Genomic DNA, 26,352 nt, shown 5'->3' with positions numbered 1-26,352 from the left:
CTCGGGCCTCCACGCTGTCGAGAGAGCTCAATCAAGTCTTACCCATTTTATTTGTGAACACTCAAAAAAGCTTGCTTGACGAACATAATATTGGACCCGTGGATTCGTCAAATCCCAACTGGAATGTGCACGAGTATAATCAATAATAGTAATACTCGAGGTCTGCATATATTTAACAGGGTAAATGTTCAGTAAAAATCAATAACATTAAAAAATTGAAATGATTGAAAATAATAAAAATGTAATTTACCTCCCCAGCGTCTATCTTGGCGGATCTGTGTCGATCTTGGTCATAAAGGACCTCATATGTTAATGGACCCGCCTCCATACTGTAAATATCTGTACATATGATGATAAGATGTGTTAGTATTATGACATATGCTAAATTAAAAGTAGAATAAAATTACACATTTTATATCTAAGCATTGACTTACAAAGGAAGTAGAATAAAATTATAAATTAAATAAATTGTACACATTAATTTCTATATATTTGGATTGGTAGGACAATGAGATCTATTATGGCCCGGTTGTTTGCAATATTCACACCTATTTTTTTGGAGCTCCTTCCCGTCCTTCATCCATTGTACCTTTTATGCATACTGATCGCGGACGTCCGACTTGTCTCTTATATTCAAGAGGTCACACATGCAACCTTTTATAGGGTGGTTAGTAAGGAATATCTACAATAGGATGGAAACACTGCTTATATGAATCTCTATAGTGGCTTGATTGATACCACTCATAAGCGTATGTGTAATACGAAATATTTGCACCACCAAATTACTTGGACGTAACCGCTATAACATGTGAACATGACAATTTTTACAATTCTGGTATGTTACAAGTGCATGCGCATTGTGTCTCTCGTAAATTAACGGTGTAATTATGACCGTGTTTGTCTGTAACCTGCCATTCATCTACAGCAAATCTAACAATCTTCGTTGATCTCGCCTGCTTGACACGAGCTCCTACAATCTCTTTATTTTTTGGGTCAATAACGTAACCCACTTTGCACCATCCTCTCGCTGCTTGACAAAATAGTGATTAAGTCTATAAAATGTTCTCCCAACCAACGCATGTATGGGCATTGCTCAAGCCCCCTTAAGTACCATGTTGAAGCTTTCAGAACAATTAGTTGTCATCATGCAAAACCGATTCCCTCCATCTTTACTTAGTACCCACCGATCGCCATATTCACTTCCCAAACTACTCTCAATACAGTCATGTGTAGCTTAAGATGTTGTCTTGATTTGATCCCGTATCCGATCATACACACATGATTCGGGTGTACAACCTGCTTGCCAAAGAAGGTTTTGTAAATGTATCTAACCAAAGCTCTTTTTAAAATTAGCTTTAATGTGTTGTAAGCAATAGCGGTGATGGTGATGAGAGCCAAATCTCTTGTACAATGCTTTGGGAATACCTTTCATTCTATCGAATATAAAAGTAATTTCCCTAGGAGGCAACACATTAAAAATATATAATTGAATGCAGGAAAAAAACCACTCACAATTTTCACTATTCTCGACCTCCACAACTACGAAGGCTAAAGGAAATAAGCCACCATCTACATCTACTCCTGTAGTAACAAGAAATACACCCTTATATTTACCATATAGGTGTGTGCCATCAATGCTAAGAACCGACAGACAAAATTTAAATCCCTCGATCGAAGGACCAAATACACAAAATATAGAGGTGAATTGATGAACTCCATGATTGATCTCTTTGATTATGAGTTTGTATTTAAATCCATGATTGCTTCTTTTGATCGCATCAAGATATTGAGGTAGTGTCGCGTAAGACTTTTCCCAATCACCAAATATCTTTGTCATCACAATTCTCCTTGCATTCCATGCTTTACTATACGATGTTTCAATAAACTTCGTTCTAGCATTCTCTCAATTATATTACCGGGAGTTAGTTCAAGCTTCTTCTTTAATTTTGGCATAATCAACCGCGCTATGTAAGAGGCAGATACACCACTATGATTTTGCTCTAATATCAGATTGCTACATATGTGAACACCACGGTGTTCTGTGATTCTAAAATATCCATTATGTTTCTTTCAGGCAAATGTATATAACTTTCAAGGGCATGCGTAATAAGCTTCATTTTCCTTGCCCGACATTTCCTTTGTGTATTCATAAAACAAATTGCATCATAACTTGGCGATTGCTTTTAACATGCTTTAATTTGATATTCTTTTTGATTGAGTAATCACGAATAACATCAACCAATTGATCCTTAGTCTCGAATAAATCACCAACTCTTAAAGGGACGTAATCATCTCCTCTATGAGTTAAACTTTGGCCAATGTACATATTTTGTACTGTGGAAGAACAAACACACTCATCATCTTAAAAGTCGTTCGGCGGGGTCTTCGTACTCAACATATTTATTATTAACATAAGCCTCACCAAGCCAATCCAGATTCTCTTCAACATCTTCAGTCACAAATTGCATGCTGTCAATTGGTGCACTATCTTGCTCTTCACCTTCAGAGTCGTTGCTTCTTTCATCCTCTTCAATTATTACCCCTCTTAACACCCTTATATTTTCAAAAAGAACTTCATTGTTCATGACATTTGACGTTCCCACGAATGAAGGTGCACTTGGATATTGAAATTAAGTCCGCTCCATTTCACTCGAAAAAGAAAGAAAACCATTACGCTCAACTCCCAAATCTAACATGCGTGAGAATTTTCCTAAAGGTTTGAATATTTGGCACAAACTATATGGAAACTTTTCAATAAAAAATTCTACCGTTGGTTGTGACTTGCTCAAATTAAACATAATACTTATATGATGATCGTTTGAGATATCAACTGAGGACGTTCTATCTCAAGTTATGGGCCAATTGCATATTATTTTTAGTCGGTATTATCGTGGGTCAATTTCCATAACTCAGTGTATTTCCTTATCCAATCACAGTAATTATATGATTCTGAGATCATTAATAGTGTCGTTACCCCCTCCGACGTACATTGATATATTATTCATTCTATAATTAAATTTTCTACCATAAGAGCAAACAATAAAAATCATATTGTTCAACCTATGCAAAAGAAGATTATATCATTTAAATGTAAAAAAAATTAAAAAATATTATTAGGGTATCGAATAAGAGAGGAAAACCCAAGATGCAAATAATCTCATATAATTTTGACCAAAAATTCTAAACCCCAAATTGAAGATCCTAAACCCTAAAATTGAGCATTCTATAACCTAAAAGTTTAATTTCAATTACAACAATCAACACATAAAGCATTTGAACCACCACAAATAGAGTGGTTGATAATAAATTTCAAACCTTAGAAATTCATTTTGAGAGAAAACCCTAGATTTTTACATGTTAAAAGAGGAGAGAAGGAAGAAAAATTACCCTAGAGATCTTAAGCAACTTTCACGAAGAATTTAGGCCGCAAAATGGGGGTTAAGAGAGATGAGTTGCGGCTAAACGAGGGAGAGAGATCGGAGTTGGAGAAGAGAGATGTGGTTGTGAGAGAATGGTTTCAGTCAGTTTATATAGGGGGCGAGACCCAGAACAAGTAGTCGGGGTTGGCAACTCCGATTATTGTGTCACTTAGCCAATTTGCCACTTCCCCAACTTGGTGTTGGGCCACTCTCTGCTAAGTGGTCGGGGTAGGGAACCCCGACCATTTTGAAACAAAGTGGTCGGGGTAGGGAACCCCGACCATTTCAAATTAGGTGTTTCGAAATGGTCGGGGTTCCCAACCCCGACTAATTTAGCACACGCTAAATTAGTCGGGGTTTCGAACCTCGACAAATTTATCTGCCAAAATACAACAACGTAGCGGGCGAGATCCTAATTAGTAGGACCGTAATTTTTTTAAATCAACCCACTTTCTGGCCACGAGGTTGATGTGGTGAGAAAGTGAGTCGATTTTGATAATTAAGTTTGAAGTGGGTCGAATTTTGTTTTTGCTGGTATTTTTGTAGTTTTCAAGCTTTTAGGGTGTTTTCTGTAAATTTAAATTTTTTTAGGGAGTTTCTTGTAGGTTTTAAACTTTCAGCGTTATTTGTATGCTTTGAGTTTATAAGATGTTTTTACAATTTTTGAAAATTTTGAGGCTTTTTTTTGGTTTTAGAATGTTGGGTGTTGTTTGTAATTATCTATTTTACAAGGGGATCTTCGTAATTTTTTAATTGTTGGGGTTTTTTTGGTAAGTTTGATATTTTTTGGTCAGTTTGTAAAGATCTCCTAAAAATTTGTAAAAAGACCCTTAAAAATTTATATGTACAATACTATTATAGTTAAATGTGCATGTCATTTATTAGATGAGCGGTCATTTAGCAATTGCTAAATGGGTCACGGAAGTAAAATCTGTCGGCCCATTTATAGCCCATACGCACCTATTTAATGTCAGCCCTGCTCCAATCAAGCAATCAATGGAAAAACACAAAAGTGGGGGAAGAGATCAGGAGAGTGACGCGAACTTTATGCTTGCATCCTTCACCACAAACTTTCGCCTCCTACTCGCTTGTTTCTACATGAGATAAAGATATGATACGGATAAAGTAGTGGAAGGGAAGAATAATAAAATAAACATTAAGAAAAAGAAAAAAGAAATTAAGAGAGAAAGAGAGAACCAGTAGTAAGAGGTGATAGATGTCGGGTATTGATGAAATGCCATCACCTGCTGCTTCCAAAAGAAAACAGCTTGCCATGGAGAGGACCAGCGAATGGTTTTTTTTTTCTTTTCCCCTTCACCCTTTACTTCAATTATCTGCGCATGAAAATTTTCATTTTCTTTGAAAGAATGTAGGTAAAAAAATGGGTTACATCTTTAGCTATGCTATATGGGTTTTCAATTGTACTTCAGGATTGTGGCTGCTTCAGTGCAATATTCTTTGATTAGCTTTCCGTTCTTTACGTAGAGATTAATGCGATTGTAGCAAAGAGAGAGAGAGAGAGAGAGAGTACATAAGATTTGACGGAGAGGGTTCCTAATTTCTTTGATTCATGTAGGGTATTCTCCCAGGATATCCCCAGCGACATCACTGTTCAGGTTGGGGATGCTACTTTCTCCTTGCACAAGGTAAATTTGGTAGTAGCCGTCTTTTGTTGTGAATTTTTATTAATTTTTACCCCCCCTTTTTTTTTTATAATTGGTTGTTTACTTCAAACTTGATGCAACTCACAATACCCGTAATAAACTCTAGTAGTAGACAAGAACAGCTTGAGCACGAGTCTTAAACATTAGTTCTGGAGAAGTCAATTGAATTCTAACGGTTTAAGCACCCTTGTCACAGTCTCCCCTCTTGTCAAAATGCGGACACGTTAGGAAATTGCTTGGTGAAGCCCATGATTCGAACTCCCCACTCATTCAAATCCCACACGTTCCCGGTGGTGCTGAAGCGTTTGAGCTTGTTGCCAAGTTCTGTTATGGGGTTAGCTTTGAGATCGACACCGATAATATCGCGATGCTCCGGTGCGCGGCAGAATACCTTGGCATGACGGAGGACTATTCGGCTGGAAATCTAGTGAACAGAGCCGAAACATACTTGGAGAAGGTGGCTTTGGTGAGCATATCAGGCGCAGTCTCTGTTCTCCGAAAGTCGGAAGATCTACTTCCAGTATCAGAGAAAGTAAAGTTGACAAGCAGATGTATTGATGCAATAGCTTATCTGGCATGCGATGATAACCAGTTCTACTTGTCACTGAGGACTGACGATAATGGTCGAGAGAGTTTGAGTTTATCGTCAAGTTCACAGCGTAGGGCTGTGGTGGATTGGTGGGCAGAGGAGCTAGTGGTCTTAAGGATCGACACGTTTCAGAGGGTTTTAGTGGCTATGGAAGCTAGGGGGGTACAACAGTATGCTCTTGGTCCTGTTATTATGCTCTATGCTCAGAAATCTCTGCGAGGTTTGGTGAGTCGCTATACCAGCTTCGCTTGCTTATACCCCTTCTTCGTCATACAATTCTCTTTGAAGAAAGTTCATAATTAAATGTTCAATGAAATCCGCTTTCTTACATGATATTTATGTTTATCATGTCCCTTGCTTGAGAGGTGGGATGAATCGGACTTCCCTCCATTCTAACGTACATTCATTCTGATGTGAGGCTAAGTTGTTAATCTCTATGTTTCTGTATTTGTCATTCACAATCGTAGATATTAACTCCCAGGCTTTCTGAGACAATCTTTTGATGGTCATTGGTCCATAAGATGTTATTTACATGATAAATATGATGCAGGAAATTTTTGGGAGGGGTAGGGAGAAGATGGAGCCAAAACAAGAGCATGAAAGAAGAGTGGTGTTGGAGACAATTGTTGGTCTATTGCCAAGGGAAAGGAATGCGATGTCGGTGAGTTTTCTCTCAATGCTTCTGAGAGCATCTCTACATGTTGAGACAACTGTAGCATGCCGTCTTGATCTTGAAAAGAGGATAGCTTTACAGTTAGAACAGGCGGTGTTGGATGACCTCTTGATCCCTTCATTCTCCTTCGATGGTGATACTATATTCGATGTTGATACAGTTCAGAGGATTCTGATGAATTACCTTGATAATGAGGTTGATTGCAGTCGGTCTGATGATGAGTATGTCTCTCCGCCGCCTAGTAGTATCGAACGGGTTGGAAAGCTTATGGAGAACTATCTTGCTGAAATTGCGTCTGACCAGAATCTGACGATCTCGACTTTCATCAGCCTTGCAGAGCTACTTCCAGAACGAGCAAGGATTACTGAAGATGGCGTGTACAGAGCCATAGATATATACCTGAAGGTGATGATCAGATGAGTTTTTTTCTTTTTTTTTTCCATTAAAGGGTAAATTTCACAAACCCCCTCTAATGTTGGCTGTTTTTGAGATAATCCACCTAGACTTTTCACTTAAGCTCCCCATAAAATTTTGTCAGATAACCTCCCTAACACTGTTAGATGACTGTTCCCTGTGAAAATCAAGTGAGCGCAAATGACGAAAAAAAAAACTTTTCAAGTCCTTTTTGATATATTTGAAGGCAATTTTGGCAAATCCCTTAAAGGTTAGTCCAATTTATGGATTTAATTAATGATTGATTTTATTTTATTTAATAATTGAAGTGTTAATTTGAAAGTGATTAACACCATTAGGGGGGTCAGTTGAAAATTTTGAAAATCGTTTGATTATTCTGAAAAACACCTCGCAAAACTTAAGAACGGTAATGTTTTTTTGTTTGGGGTGTTGGTGTTGGGGGGGGGGGGGCGGGCGGGAATCAGGGGGGGGGGCGCTAACTTAAGGGGTCTTGTGAAATTTAATAATTTCTAAAGCATTCGTATAACATTTCCCCCCACTTTTTTGAATAACTTGCAGGCCTCATCCATCTTTGAGTGACATGGAGAGGAAAGGTCTGCAGCATGAATGGACTGCCCAGAAGCTCTCATCAGAGAGGCTTGCGCTCACGCGCCGGCATGACAGGCTCCCTGTACAAGTAGTTGTCCAGGTGCTTTACTATGAGCAGCAACGCTTTCGTGATTCTATGACTGGAAACTTCACTGGTGGAGATTCTCCGGCGTTATCCCATAAAACTTCTCCGTATAGCATCGGTTATCAGAATCAAATGGATGAGCTCAATCGGTTGCGAAGAGAGAACGATGACCTGAAGCTTGAACTGGTGAAAACACGGATGCAATTAAAAGAGCTGCAAAAGACTTCAGGGAACTCATCAAATGCTGCGAAACCTCCATTGCCGAAGAAATCGATCATTAATTCCGTGTCGAAAAAGCTTGGTCGTCTTAACCTCTTCGTTCGGCCTGATGCTATCAAGCCTTTCTCAGGCAAAGCTCGGACAAAGCCACCCAAAAACCGGAGACACTCTATATCCTGAAATATCATTTTGTGGTAGACCTTGTGAAAATATTCGCTTCCTAAAGCGGTCAGGTCAGCACATGTCGAACATCATTCTAGTAAATATAATGTAAATTTCCTTAGTTTTGTATTTTATATGTTTTAGCATTGAGCTAGAATATTTTTCTGTCAATAATTGATGCTCTTAATTACTTTCGTACATATTACAGACCTAGTTCCTTATCCTATAGCATTGCACAGTATTTCTCTTTACTAAGAACATGTCTCAATTGTCGCCATATTCTTCTTCTGTATGAAGTTATTTTTCATATTTATCTAAGGTTTAAATAAATTATGAAAGCCTAAACAAAGCAATTATTTGGAGTATTTGGAAATTTAGGGAGGAATTTGGATGTGTCGATGGAGCCATTAAGTGTCTTCAACCGAGTTATAATTAAGATGGAGAAGGTGCATCTCTGAGAGTTAAACTGCCAGTAGCTCTTTGGAGTGGCGAATTTGTGCATCACTGAGTATAAACTGATATGAAGTTGCACGTCAAATTTATAGAGCTCTCTGGCGCTGTGCGAGGCTTTGGATTAGCATACAACTATACAAAACACAAGCGCTTATCCTTGAATTAGAATTCCGTGGGCAGACTAAATTCACATGTTTGGTGTTGAAACTAGCGGTTGAGTTCGGCCTAACAAAAATCATGTTGAGATCAGGTGAAGACCAAACCTCAGCAGGCGAGCACGATGTCGAGGCGGATCAGAGGCGAGCTCAAGGCGAGTTCGAGATCAGCGGCTTCAGGCGGATCCATCGCAGGCGAGCTCGAGATCCAGAGCTGCAGGCGAGCGTGGCTAGAGACGAATTTCGTGGCTGGCGGATTTTGCACAGGCGACTTCGTCATCCGCCCGCAAGCGAGATCGCGCATGACTGGCGACAGCTTGTCGCCAGCCCTAGGGTTCCCCCTATAAAAGGGAACCGAAACCCTAGCCAAAAGTGTGCCGAAGTTTCCCCCCCTTTTCTCTCGCGATCAAGCTCCTGGCGACGGACAAAAAAAACGCAGCAGCGTTTTTCTCTCTCTTCTCCTTTCGTGATCTTTCTGCTCACAGTTTGTTGAGGGAAATTATTGTGGGAATATTCTCTATTGAAACGGGTATTAAAGAAGAGGGGAATCTTCACTGTAGCTATAGTAAAAGATTGTATTTATTGAGGAATCTCAAGTTTGAGATTCGCTCTTGAATTGTAATTTCTTGTTAGATTAATAAGAAATTGATTGTGACTCCCGAGAACGTAGGCAGTTGCCAAACCTCGTTAAAACTTGGTGTACTTTTTTTATTCTGCGTTTCTGTTGTATTAGGGATTTCGGCGATAAATTCCCAACAACTGGTATCAGAGCGTGAAACGATCTAGAGGAAGTCAGATTCAAGTGGGAGCCATGGCCGCAGATGAAGGAAAAATGAGACTTGAGAAGTTTGATGGAACAGATTTCGGATTCTAGAAAATGCAAATAGAGGATTATCTGTATCAGAAAAATCTGTATCAACCACTATCGGGGAAGAAGCCAGATTCTATGAAGGCAGATGAGTGGAGCCTTCTAGACAGACAAGCCATTGGAGTTATCAGATTGACGTTGACTCGTAATGTTACGTTCAACATAGGGAAGGAGAAGACCACGGCTGGTCTTATGGCAACACTCTCAAACATGTATGAGAAGCCATCAGCCGCGAACAAAGTTCATTTGATGCGGCGGTTATTCAATCTGAGAATGACGGAAGGCGCGTCAGTAGCACAACACCTCAATGAACTCAACACGGTCACGACCCAATTGAGTTCAGTTGAAATTGAGTTTGATGAAGAAGTTCGGGCGTTGATACTTTTGTCCTCCCTACCAAAAAGCTGGAACGCTACAGTCACAGCAGTGAGTAGCTCGTCGGGAAGCACTAAGTTGATGTTCGACGACGTTCGTGATCTGGTTCTCAGTGAGGAGATCCGACGGAGAGAGTCGGGTGAAACTACAACCTCTTCAGTATTGCATACAGAGTCAAGAGGTAGAAATTCAACCAGAGGGAACGGACGAGGCAAATCAAACTACAGAGGTAGATCAAAGGACAGGAGGTCCAAGTCAAGGAATCCAAGCAACAGCTCGAAGGCTATCGAGTGTTGGAATTGTGGAAAGACCGGGCATTACAAGAATCATTGCAAGAGTGCACAGAAGGAGAAGGAAACGAAGGCAGAGGTGAATGTCACTGTTTTCGGAAAAAGTTACCTTCATTGTCGAATTCATTATAATATAGATTGCTTACAAAGAATTCAAAGTATTCAAAATAAAGAATGAAAGATTACAACTTTTTAAAAATAACGCAAGATCCGTTCGTCGTCTCTTGCTTGCGTGGGTCTTTAGCAGGTGATGGGGACGTCGATATCCGTGGACTACCTGACAATCAGATCAGATCTAGAACTCCGTCGATTCGTGAAGGAATCTAGAAGCAGAAGCGCTTATCTCGGCAACGGCGAGATAATTGCTCTTCTTAGAATTATCGCAACGGGATAATTCTAAGGATTGGATGCGGGCGGTGCAGATCTGAAGAAGCTTTCTCTCTTGTGTTGATGAACTCGATCAATCTTCAATCCGGCAGGGCTTCGCCAATTCTCCAAAAATCCAGATCCGGAAAAATGAGGGTCTAAGGCTTGTATTTATAGGCTTGAGGGGGTTCCGGGCGGTTAAAACCGCGTAACGGACAGATCTGGGGTTGGAGACACCCTTGGGTGTCTCAACCTGGGCCGAGACACCCAAGGGTGTCTCGTTTGGGCCGAGACACCTCGGGTGCCCCAGTTCAGCCTGAGACGCTCCGTTATGCCTGTTTGTTCGTTTTCGCCGTAACTTCTTCATTCGAACTCGGATTTGAACGATTCAAAGTGCATTGGAAAGCCGATGAGGAGTTCTATAAGCTCCGATGATTAGATCATCAGTTGAACAAATGAGACACGAAGGGTATTTCGCCGTTTGTGAACGATGCGAGGTTCCCGGTCAGTTTGCGTCTTTGTTGCTCTGAAATTCTGTTGGTTTACGTAGTTCGTCGATTAACTTCAAGCGTTCACCGACGTCAATCAAACTTATGTGAACCGGATAGTGATGTTCATCGTCGTTTCTTAGCACTGAGCTGTTCGTGGAGACCTATAGGCAATTTTCGATGCCTACAGATACCCCCTCCAAAGCGTTCCAGACTCGTTTCTTTTATAGAAGAGGCTGGAATACTTTGGATATGATTGGTCCAGCCTTTGATCGGTGTAAAGGACCTGTGATTAGCTTCAATTCTTGACTCCTTCGATTTTCAATCCATTTGATGCTTTGACGAATAGCTGAAGTTCTTTCGGCGTCGCGTTTATCGCCTGGCCGTCGTCGAAGTCTCAAATCTAAAACTGATGAGTTGAGTTTTGGCTCGTGTCGTCGAGTTGACTTTGAACTGACTACCTCTGTCATGATATATTGACTCGCGTTGACCTTTTAATCGCAACGCGTTGACTGTCGTTGACCTAGGGTTACGCGTTGACTGGCGTTGACCTTAGGGTTTCGAACGTTGTACGTTGACTTTTTGGTTGCAACGCGTTGACTGGTATTGACCTAGGGTTACGCGTTGACCGGCGTTGACCCTAGGGTTTCGAACGTCGTACATTGACTTTTTGGTCGCAACGCGTTGACTCGCGTTGACCTAGGGTTACGCATTGACCGGCGTTGACCCTAGGGTTTCGCACGTCGTACGTTGACTTTTCGGTCGCAACGCGTTGACTGACGTTGACCTAGGGTTACGCGTTGACCGGCGTTGACCCTAGGGTTTCGAACGTCGTACGTTGACTTTTTGGTCGCAACGCGTTGACTGGCGTTGACCTAGGGTTTCGAACGTCGTACGTTGACTTTTTGGTCGCAACGCGTTGACTGGCGTTGACCTAGGGTTACGCGTTGACCAGCGTTGACCCTAGGGTTTCGCACGTCGTACGTTGACTTTTTGGTCGCAACGCGTTGACTGGCGTTGACCTAGGGTTACGCGTTGACCATAGGGTTTTGAACGTCGTACGTTGACTTTTCAGTCGTAACGCGTTGACTGGCGTTGATCTAGGATTACGTGTTGATCCTAGGGTTTCGAACGTCGTACGTTGACTTTTCGGTCGCAACGCGTTGACTGGCGTTGACCTAGGGTTACGCGTTGACCGGCGTTGACCATAGGGTTTCGAATGTCGTACGTTGACTTTTTGGTCGCAACGCGTTGACTGGCGTTGACATAGGGTTTTGAACGTCGTACGTTGACTTTTTGGTCGCAACGCGTTGACTGGCGTTGACTGGCGTTGACCTAGGGTTACGCGTTGACCGGCGTTGACCCTAGGGTTTTGCACGTCGTACGTTGACTTTTTGGTCGCAACGCGTTGACTGGCATTGACCTAGGGTTACACATTGACCGGCGTTGACCCTAGGGTTTCGAACGTCGTACGTTGACTTTTCGGTCGCAACGCGTTGACTGGCGTTGACCTAGGGTTACGTGTTGACCAGCGTTGACCCTAGGGGTTCGAACGTCGTACGTTGACTTTTTGGTCGCTATGCTGGCTGAGCAGGCCACCAAAGAGGCTGCAGGATCACCCTTTGAGAGTGATTCGTCCGCAGGTATATATCTAATTCCCTTCATTTTGCCCGATCTATTATTCGACTGACAAAGAATTATCATCACAGTACCAGTCACTGGGACTGATTCAGTCGTGATTCCCGGTGTCTCTTGTTTACCCCAGCGTGATGGACCTGCAGGTATGCATATAATCTAGGTCGCCGCGCTCCTTTTCATTTGTTTGATTTTTTTTTGACTAATGGAGGGGTGCAATCATAGGACCAGCCATCAGGACTGATACTCTTATGACTCTTGGCGTTTCCCATTTACCTGCGGATGATGGACTTGCAAGTATGCAGATAATCCTATCATCGCGATTCTCCTTATTTGTCTAAATTTTCATTTGACTAATAAAGAAGTGTAACTATAGGACCAGCCATTATGACCGATGCAGCTACAGCTTTTGGGATCGCTAGCTTTCCTAACAGTGGTGTCTCCTCGCCACAGCCGAGAGGTACTACCGATTTACCCACAGAGGTTGATATACCCTCAACGAGCACCCCTGTTGTTATCTCGGAGCCTGCTGAGACTAGACCAACGGAGCCGATCGTCAGACCTCAATCTGCAAGGACTTCTATTGGTATTGATATGCTTGCAATTCACTTTAAATTTTATCACGTTTGATAGTTTCTTACTCCTCAACATGATTGCTTGTAGGATCCCCGCCTTCTCCATATGAACATATCCTTGCCCTTTTGTCTGATTCCGATCCCAGCAGAGACATATTCCGGATGGATCTCAACTCTTTCGTCGTCTTCTTTAACGGCATGATCGAGAAGGTTCTTCATCGAGGGTATTGCTTTGACCAGTTCGGACGTTCTCTTTCTCGCTACATGACGATGATTAGAGATGATGGATATCTGGAGTTAGCTGACTCTCTTACTGCCGATTTTATTGTCTTGGAGTCTAAACTCTGAGAGTTGAAGGATCTAAAGGCTAGCGGAGCTTCTTCCTTTGTGTCCTCTCAGTTGGAGCATAGATTGTCACAATGGCGTGATTTGAGATCTTCCATCGGCAGCGAACTTCAGTCACATGAGCGTTCTGTTGCACAGCTGATGGCTGGTATTGCAAGAAAGGACACTGACAGAGCCAAGTTACTCAGTTCTATAGACTCCAACCGTGAGGAAATAGACAAGTTGAAGAAGGCCTTGAAGTATGCCGAGGAGTCTGATGTTATCATGGTAGAGGAGTTGGCAGGACTAGAGAAGTCTCGCGGGCAGATGCTTGACAGATTAGGACCTACGCAGGAGAGATTGATGAAGCTGAAAAATGAGGCTGCGAAGATCTTAAGCAATTCTGAAGAATCTATCCGAGCTGACCTGCAGGCAGAACTTGAGCAGAGTTATACAAATAAGCTTTCTGAGCTAGAATCTCATGTCCTTAGCCGCCGACTGCCTTTGGGCTGATGATCTTTTTATTGTATGCTTTGACTTGATCTATTGATAGAGACCTAGTATTTGATTTCATTATGATATTTCTTTATTGATTGTGAACTCAATTGACGTAATGCTTACAGGATTTTTGGCAAACCCTCAGCCTTCAACGGATTTGATATGCCTTTACCGATTACCGTTTGAGTCGGGCTAGCATGTGAATTTTAAAACCCGTCTCACATGTAACGTTGCGCTAAGAGTATTAATTCACTTAGACTTGATGCTATGATTTTGAATACATAGACTTTACCATTTCTTATGGGAAAAGGTACCCCGCAACGCGTGTTAGGCGATGACTTATCTCTTCTTAGGATTTGGGATAAACTTCCCCAGACTTAAACTCTGGTGTCTTTTTCAATCGGTGAAAGACTAAACCGACGATGTGTGTTAGACATAGACTTTAGGATTTTTGGCAAACCCCCAGCCTTCAACGGGTTTGATGTGCCTTTACCGATTACCATTTGAGTCGGGCTAGCATGTGAATTATTAATATCCGTCTCACATGTAACGTTGCGCTAAAAGAATTATTTCTCTTAGACTTTGTGCTATGATTTTGAATACATAGACTTCACCATTTCTTATGGGAAAAGGTACCCAGTAACGCGTGTTAGGCGATGACTTATCCCTTCTTAGGATTTGGGATAAAATTCCCCGTGTATAAAATGCACGGATTGAAAGTTGGGAATTGTGTCTTTTCTCAGAGTAAAGACGGACTGGAAACATGGAAGAGGAAGAATTTTATATTCTATCTCCCGGCGTCTGAAGAGAGAGAATTTTATATTCTATCTTTAGTAAGAAAGGAAACTCGAGGTGGGATCTCCACCCTCAGAATCCGGAAAGATGAAACTAGGAATGAGATCTCCACTCCGAGAATCGGAAAGATTCAAGTAACCCTAACTTTTATAGGATTGGTTGCTTGACCCAAAAAGAGTTCTTTATTTATTGAAGGAAAATTTCAATTTCGACCCTAACTTTTATAGGTTTGGTCGAAAAAGGAACAAAGATAGACTTTCGTTTATCGAAAAGGAATGATTCGGTCTTAGTCCTAACTATCCATAGGTTTGACTAAGTGAGATTGGGAACAATCCTAACTTTTATAAGTTTGATTGTTCGAATAGAAAGTGGATCTCTCGTTCATGGAAGGAATCGAGAGAGAAATTTGGCTTTGGCCCTAACTTTTATAGGTTTGACCTGAAAGCAAAGAGAGTGGAGTACAGGTGGCAATGAGAATGCCAACTCGCATTATCACTCAAAGGAGGACTTCAATGCTAAGCGATTAGGACCTAACATGTTGAGTCTGAGAACTGCCAATGACTGGCGGATAGAAATCTTGGTGGATCCATTGTCAATTAATTTGATCAGTGGATGAGGGTTTTGCGAGGAAAGATTAATCTATTAAAAGGATTGAATCTCGTCTCACTAAAAAAATAACTCCTGAGAGTTAGCGAATTTGGTAAAAGGAAATATTCTGACATTTAAGGTTTAAATGTAGACATCTTATTCATCACTTTTACAGTGATTGGGTTATCCCTAAGAATACCGTACGTGGTATTCTTCCGGGAACTTCCCGATACATTGGTTATCCTGAAAGTACTACGGGTAGTATTTTTTCAAGAACTTGCCGTTTATCGGCATCATCAGCCGGTCACCATCCTTAGTTACCAGGCGATATGCACCGCTCGAGTAGACTGTCTCTACTATGAATGACCCTTCCCATTTGGGTTCAAATTTACCTTTCTTCTTGGAGTTAAGGATCATAGGTCGTCTTTCAGTTAAGACCAAATCTCCTTCTTTAAAACTTCGTTGTCGAACTTTCTTGTCGAAAGCCCGAGAAATCCTAGCTTGGTAAAACTCAATATGCTGTTGAGCTTCTAGGCGCTTTTCATCGAGCATCTCGAGTTCTTCGAGACGTTTCTGATGTTGTTCTTCGGTCGTCATCTGGGTTGCGAGAGCAATTCGAAGAGATAAAATTTGTATTTCCAATGGAAGAACGGCTTCACATCCGTATACCAAAGAATACGGGGTCGCTCCTGTCGGTATACGTACCGTAGTACGATAGGCCCATAGAGCCGCGCCAAGCTTATCATCCCAATCCCGTTTATTATTTTTCACGAGTTTCGACAATAATTTTATGATAGTCTTATTGAAGGCTTCAGCCAGTCCATTCGCTGTGGGATTGTAAGCTGTCGACGAAATGTCTTGAATTTTGAATTTCTCGCAAAATCTGATGAAGGCATTACTGACGAATTGAGGACCGTTGTCATGTATAATTCGTCTTGGGACACTATGCCGGTATATAATATGGTGTTTGATGAACGCAATGACGTTACTGATCTTAACTTCTCTGAGTGGAATCGCTTCAGCCCATTTGGAGAAGTAGTCAGTAATTGCTAGGATGAATCGATCACCTTTGACTGACGGGGGATTTATAGGACCAACAATGTCCATTCCCCAGGTCTCAAACGGCCATGATGTAACCGAAGGATGCAGATGCTCCGGAGGTTGGTGCATATAATTCGCGTGTATCTGACACGCATGACACTTTCGAGCATATGCGACTGCGTCATTCATCATAAGAGGCCAAAAATATCTCATTCTTCTGATGCGGTCATAAAGTTTGGGACCAGGTTGGTGTGCACCACAAACCCCTTCGTGTGCTTCCTTAAGGACTTCTTCAGCTTCTTTAGTCGATAAGCAACGTAACAGCAAACCATCGTACCCCCTGCGGTATAGCGTTCGACTCTCCGTATTATAGTAGAACCTCGATGCTCTTCGTCGAATTGAATCCCTTTCCTTCACGTCTTCTGGTAAAATTCCATGCAGCACGTAATCGATGATGGGGAAACGCCAATCTTGGGGTTCGAACTCGACCTGAGTTGCGTATACCTCTTGAATCTCTTCTTCTTTGTCATCTTCATCGTAGATGGGCACTAAGAGTTGGTGATTTCTTACCGTAACAAACTGCTCTGTTCCGGGAGGCTGCGCCAGAGATACGGCTAATGCTGCTAATGCATCTGCGTAAGTGTTCTGTAACCGCGGAACGTGTTCGATGAAGAATCCTTCGAATGATTCTGTTATCTCCACTGCCATCTTATGATATGGTATTAAATCCTGACTTCGGACTTCATACTCCCCTTGAACTTGCTTAACTATTAGTTGAGAATCACCGAAAGCTTCGAGATACTCAACCCCCAGTTCTTTAGCGAAATTGAGTCCTATGAGTAGCGCGTTATATTTGGCCACATTATTCGAGCATGGCTCGGTTAACGAGTAGGCTCGAGGCATCACATGTTTTCCTGGAGAAACTAAGACGACTCCAACTCCAGAAGAGATCTTAGAACATCCGGGCACGTTTGCTACATTAGCTGCTCGGGAAGCGCCATCGAAATACAAACGCCATACTTGTTGGTGTGAAGTTGCGTTGACTTTGTGGGTTTCATCGGGTAGATCGTCATATATCTCGGCGGTATCCGTAGTTGGATTAGCTGCCAGAAGGTCACAGATGGCCTGTCCTTTTACTGACTTCTGTTGTTTAAAATGCAAGTCGTATTGGGACAAGAGCAAGGCCCATTTTGCTAAACGCCAATTCATGAAAGCTGGCTGCGTCATGAATACCCGAACTGGGTTAACTTTGGAGATAACATAAATAGTCTGTCCTACTAGGTAATGTCGTATCTTTTGAACTGCGAATAGCAAGGCGAGACATTCCCTTTCAATCATGGGATACCGAGATTCAGCGCCTACCAAGGTCCGACTTAGATACATTCCCTTTCAATCATGGGATACCGAGATTCAGCGCCTACCAAGGTCCGACTTAGATAATATACTGCCCGCTCATGACCGTTATCGTCATCTTGTGCAAGTAATGCACTTAATGAGTGGCTCATCGCCTTGACATAAATCAAGAACGGTTTGCCTGATTTCGGTGCAACGAGTACAGGAGGTTTCGAGAGATATTCTTTAATACTCTCGAATGCCTTCTGACAAACGTCGTCCCATACGAATGATACGCCCTTCTTCGTGAGTTTGGAGAATGGTTGACATTTTCCTGAGAGTTTCGAGATGAACCGACGGATATAAGCCAACCGCCCTTGTAATCCTCTGAGCTCTTTAAGGTTTCTCGGAGGTTGTAACTCATTAATTGCCTTTACTTTATCAGGGTCGATGTGAATACCTTTGGTAGTGACGATGAATCCAAGGAATTTACCACTGGACATTCCGAGGAAAGACTTGGTAGGATTCATTTTCAATTGATGGGTTCGCATCAGATCGAACATCGTCTTTAAGTCTTTGATGTGTAGCATTCGACAGTTTTCCGGAGATGCTCCTGAAAAATCTTCGACATGGCTCTCTGATATGTGGCACCTGCATTCTTTAAACCGAATGGCATGACCGTGTAGCAGAAAACGCCGAGGGGTGTTCTAAACGCGGTATGCTTTTCATCTGGATGTATCTTTATTTGATTATAACCAGAAAACCCATCCATGAAAGACATCCTCTCGAACCCGCACGTATTGTCGATGATGACATCTGTGATGGGAAGGGGGAAATCATCTTTTGGGCAGGCAGCGTTGAGGTCTCTAAAGTCGATACAAACCCTGATTTTTCCATTTTTCTTAAGAACCGGGACAATATTGGTAAGCCACTCAGGATGTTGTTCTTTCCTAACAAAGCCCGAGTTGATAAGCTTTTTCACTTCGGCCTCGATTGCCTCCATCATCTGCGGACGAAACCGTCTTTGTTGTTGTTTGATAGGTTTGACATCCGGCTTAATATTAAGACGATGCACTGCTACATTTGGGTTGAGCCCTGGCATATCTTCATAATTCCAGGCGAACACATCGATGTACTCCCTGATAAGAGAGATTAACTCTTCTTTCTCCTCGGGCGGGAGGCTGTCGCTAATGAATATTGGCTTTGGATTATCCTCATTTCCCATATTCACTTGGACCACTTGATCCTCGGTAGGAGGTTCTCTCTGCTCAAACCTATCACCGACCGTAACCATGTTTGACATCAATTTTTTAAACATTTCACCGATACTAGTGTCGGAATCCCAAGCTGAAGAATCAGAAGAATATCCGTTTTTAGCTTTGTTAGCAATTTGATTAATGACTTGCCAGCAACACTCGTCGTCAGATGAGGATACATAACCTAAACCTCTTTTATGGCGATAATAATCATCGGGTTTTCCTTTTGGTACATAGGCCATTCGAGGCGGAACTCGCGGACCTCGGCCAAAGCAAAGACCTTCTCCGAGCGTGAAATCATATCCATATTTTTCCATTAGATCGCGCGCTTTCGCGTTATACCTAAATAGATGAGGAGCAGGTTTATCATCATCGTCCTCTTCTTCCAAGAAGTGGTCTGGTATCGGAGATTCTCTTTCTTTACCGTAGACGACTTCCTTTTCACCCCTTGTCCCTGCGGGGATGACAAGTGTCGTTCCGCATGGATCTTGTACCTGCTTTTTCGTCATGCAAAATGATTGAAGTGGTATATACAAGTCAGGGTTGTCATACAATTCTTTAGTGATATTATCAAGACACATCGAGTACTCTAAATCATCGTTTATTGATAGTTCTTCGGCAAGTTGCCAGTTACAACTACTTTCCGATGATTCTTCATCGTCAAGATTGATTACAATGGGTACAATGTCATTAAGTACAAAACCACCATCATAATCGAACCCAGCTTCGGTATCAGCTTCATCTCCGCTGTCCGTTCCTTGGGCCGATGGTTCAGTATCGGATTCGGCGTCGTATAGAAGGGAATCGGTGAAATAGTTCTCCAATCCCTTAAACGGTTGCTTATCCGCGACCACCGTCTTGACCTCATTATTTGTGTCAACATATTTGAGGCACTGATGAAGAGTTGATGGGACTATAAGATTACCGTGGATCCAGGGTCGTCCCAACAGTAAGTTATATGATGTTTCCGCGTCGATCACGTAACAAGTGACTTCTGACTTTAAATCCCCGATCTGGCATTTTACCCGAATCTTTCCTAATGGTCTGGACCCACTGGTGTTGAATCTATAGATCGTAGTGTCCGTGGAAGCTAGCTTACTTGCCAGAATTCCGAGGTTATGCATCAATCGGAGTGGCATGATGCTGACAGCGGAACCCGGATCGACTTGGATCCGGTTGACAACGCTGGAGCCAATGTGCCCGGTGAAGTACAAGGGCCGATCATGTTTCGAGTTCTTCGTCTGCATGTCTTCTTTGGTAAAAGAAATGCGGGGAAAATGGTGCACCGCGAGATTGCAATGTTGAACCGACGGCTCTGGTTCTTCCGGAGATGGCTTGATTCTAGTCAGAAAAACTTCAGAATTGCTCAAAGCTTCTTGTAATGCTTCCCTCGTGTCTTTTGAGAGACACAGCAATTCATACAATGTTATTCTGGCCGGTATATTAGCTAGTTGTGCCATGATATCGAAGCGATGTGGAGCACTCGAGCTCCCCGGTTTATCTCTTCCAATCGGTTGATTGAACCGAGACTGCCTCAGGTTTTGGACTTCCTGGTGTAGAGGCTCTTTCCCCTTCTCCTTTTGCTGGACTTTCTCCGGTCGTGATCACCCCCATTTCCGCCAATGTCCTAGAGGGAACAGCTTTAGTCACCCCCTGTTCGGCTAACTGCTCTGAGGCATCCGGATATTTGAAGTGGTATTTATTCCCGCTCCTGGTAGTAAAGGCTTCCTGCTCATCTTCGGATAATGGGAAAGTAGGAATACTTTCGTCGTCCCCATCTGGAATGGCTACGACTCCACAACAAGACTTACCCTTTCCTTTTGACTTTTTCTTGAAAGAGGATCCAATCCATTGTTCGTCCTTAATCAAATCTGGATGAACCCAAAGAATCTCACCATTCGGGGCTGTGTGTGGCACAAGTCCTTTCTGGCGCTGTTTGTGAGGATCATCGTTCACGGTTTTCACTGCTAAATTTATTACCGGTTCATGCTGGAACCAGTTCGAGGGAACCGAACCGAAGCTAATCGATACTGCATTCGCACCCACCTTCTTCTCCTTAGGTTGCTTCATAGTGATGACCCCGACATCGATTAGAGCTTGGATCTTATCTTTAAGGGCATAGCATGCCTTGGTAGGATGGTGCACCGCTCTATGAAATACACAGTATTTTGGATCGCTAATTCTTTTAGCATCTTCCTGATCCTGGATCGGAGGCAACTTGATTTTATTGTTCTCTATAAGGTATTTGAAAATACCGGGAACTTCATCCTCTTTGAACGAATAGACCTTTTGGAATTTCGGCTCCGAGGCCTTTTGCTTCTGGGGCTGTTGTTGCCACCTTGATTGTTGAGGCGTCTTCTGCTGCTGTTGCTGCGGTTGCGCTTGCACTTCGAATGTTTGGTTCGCATCCACTGCATTCGCTCGTGCTTTTCCTTTACCCTTAGGGACAAAGTTCTGTTGTGGAGCATTATTTGCCGTTTGACCTCTTTCTGCCTTCTTCCTTTTAAGGAATCGCTCGGCTCGTTCTCCTCGCACTGTCAAGTCCTTCCAGGTCTTTGGTGGTGCCATTCCCATAGCTTCGAGGATGTCCAATGAAAGATTATTGTGACAAGTCTCGAGGATAAAGTCTTCACTGACTGGATCCCTGCAGTTCATTGCTTTGTTTCGGAATCTCTTCATAAAGTTTTCGACCGTTTCACCATTTTTCTGTTTCTCGTCAAATAGTGTGCCGATTGAAATCTCGGTGTCGTCGTCGAAGAAGTTTGTCAAAAACATATCCTCCATGTCATCCTAACTGTTGATACTCCCTGGCTTAAGACGGTGATACCAATCGAAGGCCGCTCCTCGAAGAGTGCCAACGAATGACCGCACCATTAAAGGTTCATTCCCAGAGATTATTCCTAAGTGAGACTTAAAATATATCAAGTGCTGGGTAGGGGAACCCTTCCCATCAAACGGCGTGAAATTGATCAAATTGAATTTCGCCGGATATGGAATTGATTCCCATTCCCTTGGGTATGGACATGGTATTCCGGACCTCTTCACTTCTTGAGCATTCATCAACGCGTTGATTTTGCTTTCCAAGTCCCTCATTTTCTTATCCTCACCCATATCTATCTTTGAGTGATTTCGGGGAGAAGTAATGTGATCCTCCTTTGTGTTGTTATCATCTGACGGGCCACCTCCATTATTATTGTTGATGGGAGGGGTGTTCATGTTGGCATTATCCTCTACCTCCCGCTCATCTTCACCTTGGTTAGGATTATTGCGACGACTAGATTCTCCTTGATGAGTCGTCAGTGCCGCGATTTGCTAGTCATGTATTTCTCTCATCTGCTGCATGGCCATTTCCATTTCGAACTTGAAATTTTCCTTCTGCTTAGTCAGGGCGTCCTCGAGCAACTTAGCCACCTGTTCGGCGCTAATCATAAGTGACTCATAGGGCTGTCCTGCACTTGAAGCGGTGTCATCGGAAGCCATTGCTGAGCAAGCATCCGAGCCGGCATCCGAGCAAACCTCCGAAGTTTCATCTTCTGAAGGAAGCCCCTTCTGCATTCTCTGGTAATCCTTTCGTCTACTGGTCCCTGATCGCAATCGACTCATACGTTGGGACACCTCGGTGAACTGATCTGGACTAAAGCGTCGCGTTGACTTTCCTCTTCCGGTCATATTGACGGACACTTCTGGAAATTCATCCTCTTCTTGAAGAGCAGGTTTCCTTCTACGGAAGTGTCTTGGTCTGGCCTCGGACGTTCTGGTGGAGATTCTCTCAAACACAGAAACTCTTCGTGGGGCTTTAGAACAGCAGCATTCTGATAGCACTGCCTTGATTATGTTGGCACACGGACAACGAGAATCCGTGTCTTGAACGTTTCTCTTTCGAGACTTATCCGTACCCCCGGCCCTATAGTACAACTCGTCAGTTTGATAACTGGAGCAACCTATAGAGTGTTGGCACGACTTCCCAGGTATAACACCATCGTCATCAGACGAATATGTTTCCCTTTGGGGATACGACGCTTTATTGGCGTCTTCAAAAGTCGCTCGCTCAAGTTTACGCTTTTGCGAGCGTGAAAACCTAACGGGCTCTTGAACTTCAACCCGCAATCCAATGCGGTCGGTAACAGGGGCTTTCCCTTTGTTATTTTTCTTAGGGGGATTGGTACGACCCCCAGTCTGGTTTGTTGTTTGGGGACCTTTCAACGGTCCCAATCGCTCCTTGACAGGTGCTTTACCTCGATCTTTCGGTAAAGGACCGAGGCGACCTTTCAAAGGAACTCTGGATCTTGTGGGACCCACGTTCTTACCTGGCTCCGTCAGAGGTACGGGAACAGGGGAAACGGGATCCGGATTTGAAGAAGGCTGGACGGTAACTCCGTCCACTTTTGTCTTAGGTGTTGGTTTTGTCTTTGGTACCCAAACCTGCTTATGTCTAGGCGGCTTCTTGACCGTCTCTTCTTTCTGCATCTCTTCCGCTTTCTGCAGAAGGACTCGGGCATGCGCGAGCAATACACGGCGTTTCTTGATTCGCTCTTCGAGAGTGGAGCGAGTCTTCTTGACGCGGACCCATTCGTTCGTTTCCGCCTTAGAGGAGAGGTTGGCGGTTCGCCGTTGCTGTTCTTGGCGCTGCCTTGATTTCAGATCCTCCGTATAGCGGATCCCGTCCATCGACTCTGCGACCTTGGCCAATTGTCGTGCAAGGCGTTGACGCCGTCTTTGGCGCGCCCTCTTCGACAAAGTTGGAGCACCCTCAGCAGTTACCTTCACGGCGGAGGGGAGGTCCGGATCTGCAGCTTTGACCTCTTTGGACGCTGCAGGGATGTCACGGGGCATGGGTGCAGCAACGGCGAGGGGATCTTGGATCTTCAACCCTGAGGTCCCACGAGCGTTCCTGGAAGAGGAGGTCTTCCTGCGCCTGTTTGGAGAGGCGGATCTGGAGGAGGAGGAAGAGAGGTACTCTTCGAACTTTTGTTGATCGAACTCGTATTCGATCTTCTCATTCACCCGGATCTTGAATGTTGGTTGCGTCACGACAGCCTCGGCAGCGAGGCTGTTGGATCCCACTGTGGTCGCCAGTTTGTTTTCGGAAAAAGTTATCTTCATTGTCGAATTCATTATAATATAGATTGCTTACAAAGAATTCAAAGAATTCAAAATAAAGAATGAAAGATTACAATTTTTCGAAAATAACGCAAGATCCGTTCGTCGTCTCTTGCTTGCGTGGGTCTTTAGCCGGTGACATGGACGTCGATATCCGTGGACTACCTGACAATCAGATCAGATCCAGAACTCCGTCGATTCGCGAAGGAATCTAGAAGCAGAAGCGCTTATCTCGGCAACGGCGAGATAATTGCTCTTCTTAGAATTATCGCAACGGGATAATTCTAAGGATCGGATGCGGGCGGTGCAGATCTGAAGAAGCTTTCTCTCTTGTGTTGATGAACTCGATCAATCTTTAATCCGGCAGGGCTTCGCCAATTCTCCAAAAATCCAGATCCGGAAAAATGAGGGTCTAAGGCTTGTATTTATAGGCTTGAGGGGGTTCCAGGCGGTTAAAACCGCGTAACGGATAGATCTGGGGTTGGAGACACCCTTGGGTGTCTCAACTTGGGCCGAGACACCCTAGGGTGTCTTGGCCTTGGCCGAGACATCTTAGGGTGTCTCGTTTGGGCCGAGACACATCGGGTGCCCCAGTTCAGCCTGAGACGCTCCGTTATGCCTGTTTGTTCGTTTTCGCCGTAACTTCTTCATCCAGTTCAGCCTGAGACGCTCCGTTATGCCTGTTTGTTCGTTTTCGCCGTAACTTCTTCATTCGAACTCTGATTTGAACGATTCAAAGTGCGTTGGAAAGCCGATGAGGAGTTCTATAAGCTCCGATGATTAGATCATCAGTTGAACAAATGAGACACGAAGGGTATTTCGCCGTTTGTGAACAATGCGAGGTTCCCGGTCAGTTCGCGTCTTTGTTGCTCTGAAATTCTGTTGGTTTACGTAGTTCATCGATTAACTTCAAGCGTTCACCAACGTCAATCAAACTTATTTGAACCGGATAGTGATGTTCATCGTCGTTTCTTAGCACTGAGCTGTTCGTGGAGACCTATAGGCAATTTTCGATGCCTACTGTCACTTCCACCTCAGGAGGAGACGACGCATTGATATGCTCTTTGGAGAGCAAGAATGAATCTTGGGTGTTAGATTCAGGAGCGTCGTTCCATGCTACTTCTCAGAAAGAATTCTTCGAGAAGTATGTTCCCGGAAATCTTAGATATGTATACCTTGGTGATGATCAACCGTGTGCTATTGTGGGCAAAGGTGTGGTGAAAATTAAGTTGAACGGGTCAGTATGGGAGCTGAAGGATGTCAGACATATTCCGGACCTGAGAAAGAACTTAATATCCGTAGGCCAGTTGGCTGGCGAAGGATACACTACGACCTTTCATGGAGATGATTGGAAGATCTTAAAAGGTGTAATGACGATTGCCCGAGGCAGGAAGGCTAGTACCCTGTATATGATAGCAGGTGCACGCTGTTTGATCTCAGTTGCAGCAGGCAATGAGACTTCAAAGCTGTGGCACCAGAGACTCGATCATATGAGTGAGAAGGGGATGAAAATCATGCACACAAAGGGAAAACTCCCAGGACTACAGTCAGTGGAGATGGATATGTATGAAGAATGCATACTTGGAAAGCAGAAGAGAGTCATCTTTCAGACAAGTGGCAGAACCCCCAGGAAAGAGAAGCTAGAGCTCGTTCACTCAGATGTGTGGGGACCAACAACCACCGCGTCCATTGGTGGAAAACACTACTTCGTGACTTTTATCGATGATCACTCTCGGAAAGTGTAGGTCTACTTTCTGAAGCATAAGTCAGAAGTATTTGAAGCTTTCAGGAGATGGAAAGCTATGATCGAGAATGAGACCGGTCTGAGAATAAAGAAGCTCAGGACCGATAATGACGGTGAGTATGAAGACACCGGATTCAAGAAGTTCTGCTATGAGCACGGGATCAGAATGGAAAGAACCGTGCCCGGCACGCCTCAGCAAAATGGTGTAGCTGAGCGGATGAACCAAACGTTGACAGAGAGGGCCAGAAGCATTCGGGTACAGTCAGGCCTACCGAAGCAGTTCTGGGTAGAAGCAGTCAACACAGCAGCTTACTTGATCAACCGAGGTCCATCGGTTCCATTGGAGCACAGAATACCAGAGGAGGTATGGTGCGGAAAGGAGGTAAAACTTTCACATCTTAAAGTTTTCGGTTGTGTAGCTTACGTGCATATTAGTGATCAAGGCAGGAATAAGCTTGATCCCAAGTCAAAGAAATGCACTTTCATCGGCTATGGTGAAGATGAGTTCGGCTACCGCATTTGGGACAACGAAAATAAGAAAGTGATCAGGAGCAGAGATGTGATATTCAACGAGAAGGTGATGTACAAGGACATGCACAAGACATATGACTCAGAGAGCAAGTCAACATTTATAGATGCAGATGATGTCCCGAGTA

The 26,352-nt window shown here is 43.4% G+C and overlaps 1 protein-coding gene across 1 annotated transcript; it reads left to right on the top strand.

The window, feature by feature from the left end:
* LOC109820306 (BTB/POZ domain-containing protein At5g67385) lies at positions 4,426-8,039 on the top strand. Its single transcript, XM_020386437.1, has 5 exons — positions 4,426-4,712; positions 4,996-5,065; positions 5,280-5,897; positions 6,223-6,751; positions 7,320-8,039. Exons 1-5 carry the CDS (start codon positions 4,636-4,638, stop codon positions 7,829-7,831), a joined length of 1,806 nt encoding a protein of 601 aa, XP_020242026.1. The 5' UTR covers positions 4,426-4,635; the 3' UTR covers positions 7,832-8,039.

This window comes from Asparagus officinalis, chromosome 8 (genome assembly GCF_001876935.1).
Source record: "Asparagus officinalis chromosome 8, Aspof.V1, whole genome shotgun sequence".
Classification (NCBI taxonomy): domain Eukaryota; kingdom Viridiplantae; phylum Streptophyta; class Magnoliopsida; order Asparagales; family Asparagaceae; genus Asparagus; species Asparagus officinalis.
This window is presented reverse-complemented; position numbering and strand designations above follow the sequence as displayed.

Bases quoted from the DNA above. Each gene is read 5' to 3' on its own strand.
- LOC109820306 (XM_020386437.1), top strand. From the start codon at position 4,636: ATGTCGGGTATTGATGAAATGCCATCACCTGCTGCTTCCAAAAGAAAA. The intron at 4,713-4,995 runs GTTTTTTTTTTC...TGATTCATGTAG, and splicing joins ATGGAGAGGACCAGCGAATG to GGTATTCTCCCAGGATATCC. The intron at 5,066-5,279 runs GTAAATTTGGTA...CCCTTGTCACAG, and splicing joins CTACTTTCTCCTTGCACAAG to TCTCCCCTCTTGTCAAAATG.